The 10,632-nt window shown below is 40.8% G+C and overlaps 1 protein-coding gene across 1 annotated transcript in view; it reads left to right on the top strand.

The window, feature by feature from the left end:
• The first annotated feature begins 882 nt into the window (after positions 1-882).
• Positions 883-10,632, top strand: part of pola1 (polymerase (DNA directed), alpha 1) — a 61,466-nt gene continuing 51,716 nt past the window's right edge. The window contains exons 1-24 of the mRNA XM_036558754.1: positions 883-1,135; positions 2,706-2,830; positions 2,909-3,005; positions 3,740-3,820; positions 3,904-4,022; positions 4,227-4,289; positions 4,376-4,484; positions 5,081-5,182; positions 5,287-5,446; positions 5,556-5,731; positions 6,445-6,557; positions 6,677-6,790; positions 6,889-6,963; positions 7,108-7,246; positions 7,378-7,532; positions 7,989-8,073; positions 8,538-8,599; positions 8,729-8,818; positions 8,921-9,037; positions 9,144-9,319; positions 9,771-9,900; positions 10,019-10,138; positions 10,233-10,329; positions 10,414-10,538. Of these exons, the coding sequence (XP_036414647.1) occupies positions 1,087-1,135; positions 2,706-2,830; positions 2,909-3,005; positions 3,740-3,820; positions 3,904-4,022; positions 4,227-4,289; positions 4,376-4,484; positions 5,081-5,182; positions 5,287-5,446; positions 5,556-5,731; positions 6,445-6,557; positions 6,677-6,790; positions 6,889-6,963; positions 7,108-7,246; positions 7,378-7,532; positions 7,989-8,073; positions 8,538-8,599; positions 8,729-8,818; positions 8,921-9,037; positions 9,144-9,319; positions 9,771-9,900; positions 10,019-10,138; positions 10,233-10,329; positions 10,414-10,538 (2,679 nt within the window). The 5' untranslated portion in view covers positions 883-1,086. The remainder of the gene's footprint in view (positions 1,136-2,705; positions 2,831-2,908; positions 3,006-3,739; positions 3,821-3,903; positions 4,023-4,226; positions 4,290-4,375; positions 4,485-5,080; positions 5,183-5,286; positions 5,447-5,555; positions 5,732-6,444; positions 6,558-6,676; positions 6,791-6,888; positions 6,964-7,107; positions 7,247-7,377; positions 7,533-7,988; positions 8,074-8,537; positions 8,600-8,728; positions 8,819-8,920; positions 9,038-9,143; positions 9,320-9,770; positions 9,901-10,018; positions 10,139-10,232; positions 10,330-10,413; positions 10,539-10,632) is intronic.

Here is a 10,632-nt window from a genome sequence, read left to right as displayed (position 1 = left end):
GCAAGCAGGTTTTGGGCAGCAGGACGCTAACATTACTGCTACTGAGTGCTGATTGTTTGGCAACCGGAACAGCTCATTGGCTGTTCGCGCTCATTGACGGCTTTTAAAAACTCCCATAACTCGAGTTGAAATACTCTTAAAAATATAACAGCAGCGCTAAAATGTTTTTTGTTCTGTGTTCAGGAAGTGATTATATTCTTTTACATTAAAAATGTTTAAGCATTTAAAAACTATGATTTTCCTCAAAGACTCCATATTAATCCTTTCATTTTGGACTCGCTCAGGAGCGCCCTCTAGTGTTTGACAAACCCAGAAGACATTACTGAGTGGTAATTCTCCCCACTACAAGTTCTCTGATGGCTCTACCAGAGAATGTGTAGAGAGGAGAAAAGCCACTCAGTAATGTCTTCTGGGTTTGTTTAAATTTAGTATTAGAATGATAAGAAAAAACGTAGAACTTATCCAGATTGGTGTAAAGTGTCAGAACCTACGTGTGATGTGATCTAAGTAAGTGCTAAAGACTCACTATGGCTGTTTATTAGGCATATTACGCGCTGATGAGGGAGTAGGGTGTAGTGAGTAGTGAGTAGGGAGTAGTGAATAAGGAGTAGTCAGTTGGGAGTAGGGTGTAGGGAGTATGGAGTAGAGAGTAGTAAATAAGGAGTAGTGAGTAGGGAGTAGTGAGTAGGGTGTAGGAAGTAGTGAGTAGGGAGTAGGGAGTAGGGAGTAGTGAGTACAGAGTAGGGAGTAGTGAGTACAGATTAGAGAGTAAGGAGTAGGGAGTAGTGAGTACAGAGTAGGGAGTAGTGAGTACAGATTAGAGAGTAAGGAGTAGGGAGTAGTGAGTAGGGAGCCACTTGACATTCACCCATTTCTAAACCTCATATTAAGCAACACCGCCATCTAGTGGCATTGCCTAGAAAGTGCAGCTTTCTAGCTGAATTCTAATTGGTTGTTCCACCATTACGACATTTTCCGGCATATGAGTTTCCCCGGGAAGGTTTGGCGCGTAATCTGTTGTTTTGGTTTTCTCTTCGGATTCATTGATAAAATTGATATATCGCATCTCTAAATCGTATCGATCAGATGGCCCCGGTATCAAATCCAGATAAAGACGCGGACGGCGGAGATTACGGTGAGCATTCGTGCCGCGTTTAGCGGCCTCAGCTGCTGAAATGTGCCGCTAATGTTGTGTAGCCGAAGCGGTTTCTGCCGCGAGACGTCACGACACACTTTTACTAAAAACGTCACTTAATATTAAAGTTTGTTTCAGTGTCTCTGCTGAACAACAACATCTAACGGATTAGGTGTCAACGGCGTTTGTTGCTTTGTGTAACATCCAAATGTCCTCCTCCACACGAATAACAGTGAAATGTACGTTCAGCGGGTTTTCTGACTAAAATTCGACAACAAACTTTTCCCTTCTGCACTTTTAGCCTCTGCTTACTGAGCACCGGGTTTACAGAAGGGCGGAAAATATCAGCATTTCGGCATTATTAACGCATTAAAAACGAAGCTGTAGTTATCCCAATTCGCCAGTTCAGTTTTTCCGTTCCACCTTAAATGGTACAGGCTTTTAACCTACACTACTTAAGGTGGAACGGGATTCCAGTAAGAAGCTGGCTTTGCCATGAAAATGTTCACCGCAGTGTCTCAGGGATTTTACGACCCAGCAGAAACCTTCACCGGCCAGCCTTAGCTAGATGAGTTAGCTAGCAGCGCTAACCTCTAACGGGGGCTGTATTTGCTATCTGGTTGATAGTTAGCTACATACTTAAGAATGTGGTTCTTTACAGGTTCTTAAGTAGAGGCAATGGTTCTGTTTAGAACCAAGAGTTCTATATAGAACCAGTTAATGCTTAAATGACTCGTTGCATGGTGAAATTGTGCGTCAGATTGATGGAGGTTGTGTTGTAGATGCTTCTATATAGCACCAAAAAGGGTTCTGTTATTGTCACAGTATCAAGCTTGTGACAATAGAGGAACCCCTTTTGGTGGTATACAGAACCATTTTCAAAAAGAGCCATAATCAACACATTCTCCATCAATCTGAAGAACAATTTAACTATGCAAAGAACCATTTAAGCATGAAACGCATCTATATAGAAACAGGGTTCTGAACAGAACCATTGCCTTAATTTAAGAACCCTTGAGAAACCATCTTTTCTTAGTCTGTACTTAAATAGCATGGCTGGTCACCAGCAAAACCAGCATATGTTGTATGTAATATATATAGTTTATGTTGTATATAATAACCATTTCATGCTTGAGTGGCTCTTTGCATGGTGAAAATGTCCTTCAGGTTGAGGGTGAATGTGTTCTATAGGGTTCACTATAGAAAATGGTGCTGTACAGCACCAAAAATGGTTCTTCTGCTGTTACAAGTGTGATGTCGTATGCAAACGTCAAACGTCGGTGTGAAATATTGGGCAAATCTGACAGTTTTTAAAGCAAATATCTGCAGATGCGGGTATAATTCTAATATTGTGCGTTCCTTTTAGTTACAATCATTGGATTTTCTGTGTTATTTACAGTCCGTACTCCTATATGACCAGACGGAAGTTAAAAAACTCTTAACAATGTAGTTTTAACAATATAGTTTTCCAATATAGTATAAATTGACAGCTTATTCAAATGTGTGCTCAGGTAAGCACAGAGAACATTTGCGCTTAGTTAAAACATTGATTTATGGCCCTTTGGTGCAGATGCTGCGGACAGTTGCGGCCTTGCTGCGTCCCGCTCCAGGCGAGAGAAGAGGGAGAAAGTTGGCCGCAAGTCTGCACTGGAGCAGCTCAAGAGAGCCAAGAAGGGGGAGAAATTAAAGTATGAGGTGAGTGACAAGCTGAAGCGTGGATGAGTGTCTTTATCTGTGTGTTGGCCTTGTTTTTTTAACCTGTATCACCTACAGGTGGAGGAAATCACCAGTGTGTATGAGGAGGTGGATGAGGAGCAGTACTCAAAGATGGTGCGGGAGAGGCAAGATGATGACTGGATTATTGATGATGGTGAGTCTTCCAGACTGCACTTAAAAGGCCCATGTCATAGTAAAACATGCTTCTTGGGTTACGGTTAGCTAAATGGTCTGTTGTGAATCAGTTATATTTGTGAGGTCAATACATTTGCATGTATCCATCTGTTCAACCTACAGCAGTTTAGCTCCACTCTTTCGCATTAATGTTAGGAGCGTTGAAATCTGAACTGCTTTGTAAATGAGGCTCCACTGGGACAGCCAGTCAGGATATAGATTACCATACCAGTTTCAAAGACACAGTAACAAAATCAGCTTCTTTAGTTATGGAAGACAGAGGGGATTGTAAAGAAGTAATGTACGATTAGTGATGTCTGAAGGAAAAACAGAAAACAAAGTACAAGAAAAATGTGAAATTCCAGCCTTTAAAATTTTTTAAAAATGCACATTTCTTTTAATTGGCTGCTTGTTGCTGATAGGCTGAAGAAAAAAATGTGAATTGAACTGTATGATAACAAATGTTCAATACTTTGTCTATTGGTTTATGATTTTATCCATCTGTCTCACTTGAGAAGTTTACAAATTGCTCATATCTGTTGTTTCATTTTAAAACGATGTAATGAAGTAAATATGCACACTGGACGATTATTTAACAGTTTAAAAGCTTTTTCACAACTTTGTGTGCCAAATATGAAATGTGAATTTTTGATAAAAGTTCTGATTGATTTCTACTGATCATCTTTATGTTGCCTTATTTATCTCTTACATCAGATGGAACAGGATACGTGGAGGATGGCAGAGAAATCTTTGATGAAGATCTGGAGGATAATGCTTCAGAAAAAGGCCCTAAAGGTAAGTTATAAAGATTGCTGAGAGTTTTGGTTATTGTTTGGTGTCTAAGTCTCTGCCATCTAAAATTAAGTTCCTGTAAACAGGCAAACCAGGTAAAGGAGGGGAGTCAAAGGATGGCAAGAATGCTAAGAAATTGGCTGTCAGTAAACCAAACAGCATCAAGAGTATGTTCATGAACAGCAATGTCAGAAAGCCTGCTGAGGTAAGTCAGCGTTGTCTATGTGAGTGTTTGTGTGGTGCCTTATAAATTAAGAATTTCAATATTTCTGGAGGTCTTATAATGAGTTTAGGCAAGCAAGCAGTCCATGTCAGCAACGTTGAATGTATTATATCTCTTGGAAGTTATGTGAATAGAAGTATGTTTGCACTTGTCAGAACATCTGTTCTTTTTGCATCTGGCATGTAGAAAGATGTGGACCTGTCCAAAGATGATCTGCTAGGCGATATTCTACAAGACCTGCACTCTGAGGTGAGGTGTCTGATGTTGGTCTTTCGTGACCCAGATGCAGATTGATGGACTGGTTGTTAAAAGGGATCTTTTTGTTTCTTTTCCAGAAACCAGTGCTTCTAACCCCACCACCAGTTATTACTCTGAAGAAAAAGAAAGCGCTGGGATCCCCCATGAATCCCTTTTCTGTTAAACAACAAACACCCAAGGTAGTTTGCATCCTTGGCTTCTCCTTCTCTTCACTCAGTAGCTAATGACGCATAGTGCTCTTACTGTAAGTGGGCTAATGTCTGTGTACTTTACTTTTTAACACATGATCTGAATTGCAGAAAAAATTGGCTTCTTTTATTGCTTCTAAACTACCTGGAATACAGTATGTTTTTATTAAATTATCGTTTAAAAACATTTAAAAATTAATCCTTTTTAATTTGGCTTTAAATGCATTTACATATATGCATTTGGTAGTCGTTCTTGTCCAGAGCGGCTTGCAGTTTAAGCATGTTATAGATGGCAAATGTCAGAATATCAGTCTTTCACAAGGACTCCTATTGTATAGAGTGGTGTGGCAAGAAGGCAGACCCCTGTCTGCTGCATGGAGGGCAGCAGTGTTACCCACTGCACTTCACAACTAAGGGGGTTTCTTTAATCACTGGATTGTCAGGCTTTTTTCTGCTGCTACTTGTATGTAACCTGTTTGTTGCTGTTGTTGTTGTTGTTGTTGTTGTTGTTGTTGTTGCTGCTATTTTAAAATAATCTTTTTGTTCATCAAAGCAGTCACCCTGCAGCCCCAGTGTCAAAGCCCAGACTTGCAGTGCCGCGTCCCCCACCAGCTGATCCTTCACCCGTTCCAGCCCCTAAACCAGCTCCTTCCGTCCAGACCAAAAGGCCCAAGGTGGAGGAGGAACCCGAGGAAGGTATCAACCCTTGTGCTTCTGATGCTTTTCTGTTTGTGTCGTTCACAAAAGTAAAAGTTGCATCCACCCCACTATTTCTAAGGTAATGAATAATTTTTTTCCAGTTGCTGACTCTTTGGAGTTTGATGAGGTGGACTTTGATGAACCAATGGAGCTTGGTGCTGAGGAACAAGAGGAAGTGGAAGTTAAAGTGAAGGCAGAGGCAGAGCCTGAGCCCATTGTTAAAATTGAGCCTAAAACTGAACCCCTTGATGAGGTGTTGAAGTGAGTCTGCTGTAGATGAATTTAAACCAATCGCATTGAGACGTTACAGTCGCTCACAAGTTTTATTATGGTGGGTTAAACTGACGTTACCCTAATGTCCCCTCTTCAGACTGGGCATGATGGGAGGCTCCTGTTGGGAGAAGATGGAAGAGGAGGAAGTAGAGGAAGCTCCTGTGGAGGTACAGGTGGATTCCAGCCAGCTCCCGCTAGTGGAGGGGCCTGATGGAGAGATGGTCTTCCGTTTCTACTGGCTGGATGCTTTTGAGGACCAGTTCAGCCAACCTGGCAAGTTTTTTTATTTTATTTTTTTTTGGTGCTCTACTTTGTTTGCCAAATGTGTGTGTGGGTGGGTGTGTGTGGGTGTTTGTGTTTGTGTGTGTGTGGTGGCCCATGTAGTTGTTGTTGTTGTGTGTGTTTTCTCCTCCTCCCCTCAGCTAACATTTTGTTTAGAGCAGCGTGCTACTGGTGCAGTCCAACTAGAGCCTATGTGTCAAACAAAAGGACTGTAGGCCAGGTCAGGTCCGTGGCACAATCCTTTTCGGCCTGCAAAATTACTTTAATTTTCTATTAATATTAGCCCATGTCACCATTAGCTGCACTACAGTTCCCAGCATGCACTGCAGTGTAATGTGTGCTCCCACTCTCGCAAAAAAAAAAATAAATGAAAGCGAATGGGCCGTTTTGAAAAAACCTACTGTACATTGGGGACATTTAAAGAGCTTTAACAGTTTTCTGTGGCTGATGTGGTCTATTGTTTTATTTAAAAGAATTTGTTTGAATTTTATTATTATAATTGAATTATTTTTGAATCATTCAAGTATTCAATGCCTGTTTTTGCCTTTGTAGTTTTGGCGTGTCTTGAATAAACAAAGGCCAGTTGGGGTCATGGCAAAATGTTAAGTAAAAATAAAATAAAAACACAGCTGGTCCACAGATTTGAGATTTTTTAATATGGCCCTTTTAGCTGTTGAAATTTAAAATGTTGATTTGGGCTGCAGGTGTGGTATATCTGTTCGGCAAGGTGTGGATAGAGTTGGCCAAAGCCCATGTCAGCTGTTGTGTGGCCGTGAAGAACATCGAAAGGACTATGTACTTCTTGCCACGAGAGCATGTGAGTTCACGTCAGTTATATTTAAACTAGGTTAAAGAGCCTCAGAGAGGTTTTCATTGTGTATTCAGTTGCAATCATGCTGAGGATATGTACCATATATTTGTTTATCTGTTTAACAGAGAGTAAACCTGGCAACTGGTGAGGAAACGGACACTCCTGTTGGGATGATGGACGTTTACCAAGAGTTTAACGACCTCTCTGAAAAGTTCAAAATCATGAAGTTCAAGTCTAAGGTAAGTGCAGATTATTTTCTCTGGTTAAGTTGTTTTCTCAGCCAGCAGTTTTGCAATGAGAAAAAAGTCAATGGAACTGTTTTTCTGTTTCCCAACAGAAAGTGGAGAAGAACTACGCCTTTGAGATTCCAGACGTGCCAACACACTGTGAATACCTAGAAGTCAGATACTCTGTGAGTGGATGCCATTGGCTAGATCTAGTGTTGATGGAGGCAGGCGGAGGCAGTCTGTGTTTCCCAATGAAAAGAGAATGAAACAATGAAGGGTGATTAATTGTGCTTAGATGTGCCTGTGGTTTGATGTGTTGTGTCCTATAGGCTGAGATGCCCCAGTTGCCATCTGATCTAAAGGGCTCCACTTTCTCCCATGTGTTTGGCACCAACACTTCGAGCCTGGAGCACCTTCTCCTCAGCAGGAAAATCCGCGGGCCTTGCTGGCTTGACATTAAGACCCCTAGTGAGTGACTTGTGGACTGTTAAAAAATTCTTTAAGTAGGAATCAATAACCATTAGTATTACACTTCCTTATTTTACTGCTGCTCATATACCGACCATTGAAAAAGTTTTTTTTTTTGGCCAATTTTCCAGCGCTGAGCAGTCAGCCTATGAGCTGGTGTAAGGTGGAGGCCATTGCTCTGAAAAGCGACCTTATTTCAGTGGTAAAAGATCTACCTCCTCCTCCACTGGTGGTCATGTCCATCAGCCTGAAGACTGTTCAGAACCCAAAGACCCACCACAACGAGGTAAGTCCAGCAGAAGGTCTTTTATCAAGAAAGAAGGCCGTTCAGTAGATTTGAACTAGGGATACATGATGATATTTATATTATATTTGTATTAGAAGACTATTAGAAAAGCAATCAAAAAACAGACATTGTCATGAGCATCAGGCATATGTTTAGATTTGACTGATGTTTCAAGCTGATATGTGATGGTGTATTTATTGAACTCTGGAAGAGCAGAATATTTGGTGATGCTGGGCAACGGTGCTAAAATGTCTGCATTTTATTAGTTTTACTGCATTTGTGACCCTCTAGAAAGAATTATGTTTGTCCAAAATGCTAATCCTTATTAATTCTAATTCCTAAAATTTTAATTCTTAAATGTAGTCCCAATTTCTTGACAAACGTCGGTAATCACCATCTGCCTAATTCTCATATCAGTGCGTCCCTAATCTTAGCCACCTTATTTGCATTGTGTAGATTGTGTCCTTGGCTGCTCTTATTCATTACAAGTTTCCCCTGGATAAAGCTCCTCCACGCATCCCTTATCAGACCCATTTCTGTGGTGAGTGACACCTGTTCACCTATTCAGTTTTTTTGTCACAGTGCTGGATAATGTCAGAACAAGCAAACTGCAAACATTGTGATATCAGTTGGACAGTTTGGATTTTCATGATATTCAGCAATTCACGTGCAATACAGAGATTACTACATACATAATGAACAAATACTACTTATTTGCCAAATTTCACGTATGGTTGGGGAGGGGAACATAATGTGTCAGCATATTTTATGTTTGTTATTACAATATGTTTCAATATGCGAATTAAAATTAGCAGAATAAATGTCATATTTAAGTTGGTTTCCTGTAGAGTATGTTAACTTATTTTCTCTGGGAAAATCAACCAAATGTGTCACTTGATCGGGGATGTTTTGACTATACTTAGACTATACTTTTCATAGTCTCTGCCTGAACTCTTATCTTGTTTGTCTGCATCCCATTAACATCACTAATTACTGTTGTTACAGTGGTGAGCAAGCCCAATGACTGTATCTACCCCTATGACTTCAAGGATGCTGTCAGGAAAAAGGTGAAGCAGTCATTTCCAGCTTGACTGTAGTGTAATTTATAACAGGTCTAAAGGACAGTCAGAGGCATTTGTTTTGGAATGCATGGTGATCAGACTTTCTCTAAAACACTTTCTCTCTTATTTGCTCAGAATGGAGTAGTAGAGATTGCAGCGACGGAACGCACTCTTTTAGGCTTCTTCTTAGCCAAGATGCACAAAATAGATCCTGATGTTTTAGTGGTAAGTTAAATTGTTGATTGGCTGCATGTTGCGAAGTTGTTTTGTGGTTGTAGTAGCCAAAAAATGATTTTAACCTGATTTCTTTTAAAAATTCTCTTTAAGGGTCATGATATCTTGGGATTCGACCTTGAAGTTCTGCTGCAGAGAATTAATGTGTGCAAAGTGCCTTTTTGGTCCAAAATTGGGCGACTGAGGAGAGCCAACATGCCAAAGCTTGGGGTGAGATGAAAACATTTTCATACTTGATAACGGTGTTAGCCTAACGTTTAATATATGAACTTGAGAATACTTTATTTTCCTAATTCTTCCATTCTTTTCCTGTCAGGGTCGTGGTGGCTTTGCAGAGAAGAGCGCCGCTTGTGGCCGGCTGGTGTGTGATGTGGAGATCTCTGCTAAGGAGCTGATCCGCTGTAAGAGCTACCACCTGACAGAGCTAGCAGCCCAGATCCTGAAGACGGAGAGGGCTGTGGTGTCTCCAGAGAACATCAGGAACTTCTACAGGTCAGTCTGGAGCCCATGTTGTACCAGTGTGGTACTTGGAGTCTTAGCAGTGCAGCCGGTTAGGTTTGCAAACCATACAGTGCCAATTTTCAGGTTATCTATTGATTAATTTACTTTTGTAGCTGATATGAGGGAAGGAGATATTAGATATTAGTGTTGCATCAATTAACCTAATCTGTTATTGATTTATAATGCCTACTACGTTTTTTTTTCTTTTATGGGGCAGTAATTCATGAAACAAAGAATTTATATATTCATCTTTTGGAATAACTTGGTCATATGAACATTTGTAGAGCATAATCAATAAAAATACATGTCAACATTTTTTCCAAATCAGTGACATCAGATAATGATTGCTGCCCTATTAGATGTTTTTTCTGAAAAAATGTGAAGAACTGCGTTGTGTGCCTTTCGAAATTCCCCATCTAATCTTTCCTTTGTTCCTTTGCAGTGACTCTCCTCACTTGCTCTACCTGTTGGAACTAACGTGGATGGACGCCAAACTCATCCTGCAGATCATGTGTGAGCTTAATGTGCTTCCGCTGGCGCTGCAGATCACCAATATTGCTGGCAATGTTATGGTAAGCCTTCCTTTTGGTGGCAGCCACTGCATTGCTGAGCTCATATACAATAAACAAAATGTTAGTCCTCTCTGATTCTGCTGGCCATCTCTGCTGATATCTCCACTTTCCCTCTCAGTCCCGCACACTGATGGGTGGCCGCTCAGAGAGGAACGAGTACCTGCTGCTCCATGCCTTCCATGAGAAGAACTACATAGTTCCAGACAAGCACTTCTTCAAGAAACCTCAGCAGGACCCTGTAGGAACACAGTTTCTTACTGTAATTTAAAGGCCTGATTGATTGATGATTGATTGATTGATTGATTGATTGGTCGGTCTGTCTTTGGGTTTAGGGGGAGGATGAGGATGTGGATGTGGGCAAAAACAAGTCTGGTAAAGTGAGAAAGAAGGCTGCATATGCTGGAGGTCTGGTATTGGACCCTAAAGTTGGTAGGTGTTCAGGTGGCACTGGCTGATGTATCATTTTTTTGTGTGCACAGTATATTTAACCCTTTTTTTGTCCTTTGCCTCCAGGTTTCTATGATAAATTCATTCTGCTGCTGGACTTTAACAGTCTATATCCCTCCATTATCCAAGAGTTCAACATCTGCTTCACCACAGTTCAGAGAGAGGCTCCTGGCTCCCGCAAAAAGACTGAGGTTTGTGTGTGGTTTGAGCAGTAAGTAGGAATGATTGTCATGTCCTCATTGTAATTTCAGTGCAGAAAGATCATAGCTGTCTCCATTCAAACAG

The sequence above is a fragment of the Colossoma macropomum genome, unplaced genomic scaffold, assembly GCF_904425465.1.
Source record: "Colossoma macropomum unplaced genomic scaffold, Colossoma_macropomum, whole genome shotgun sequence".
NCBI classification, from domain to species: domain Eukaryota; kingdom Metazoa; phylum Chordata; class Actinopteri; order Characiformes; family Serrasalmidae; genus Colossoma; species Colossoma macropomum.
The sequence above is the reverse complement of the archived record's forward strand: the minus strand, read 5'-3'. Positions and strand labels throughout refer to the sequence as shown.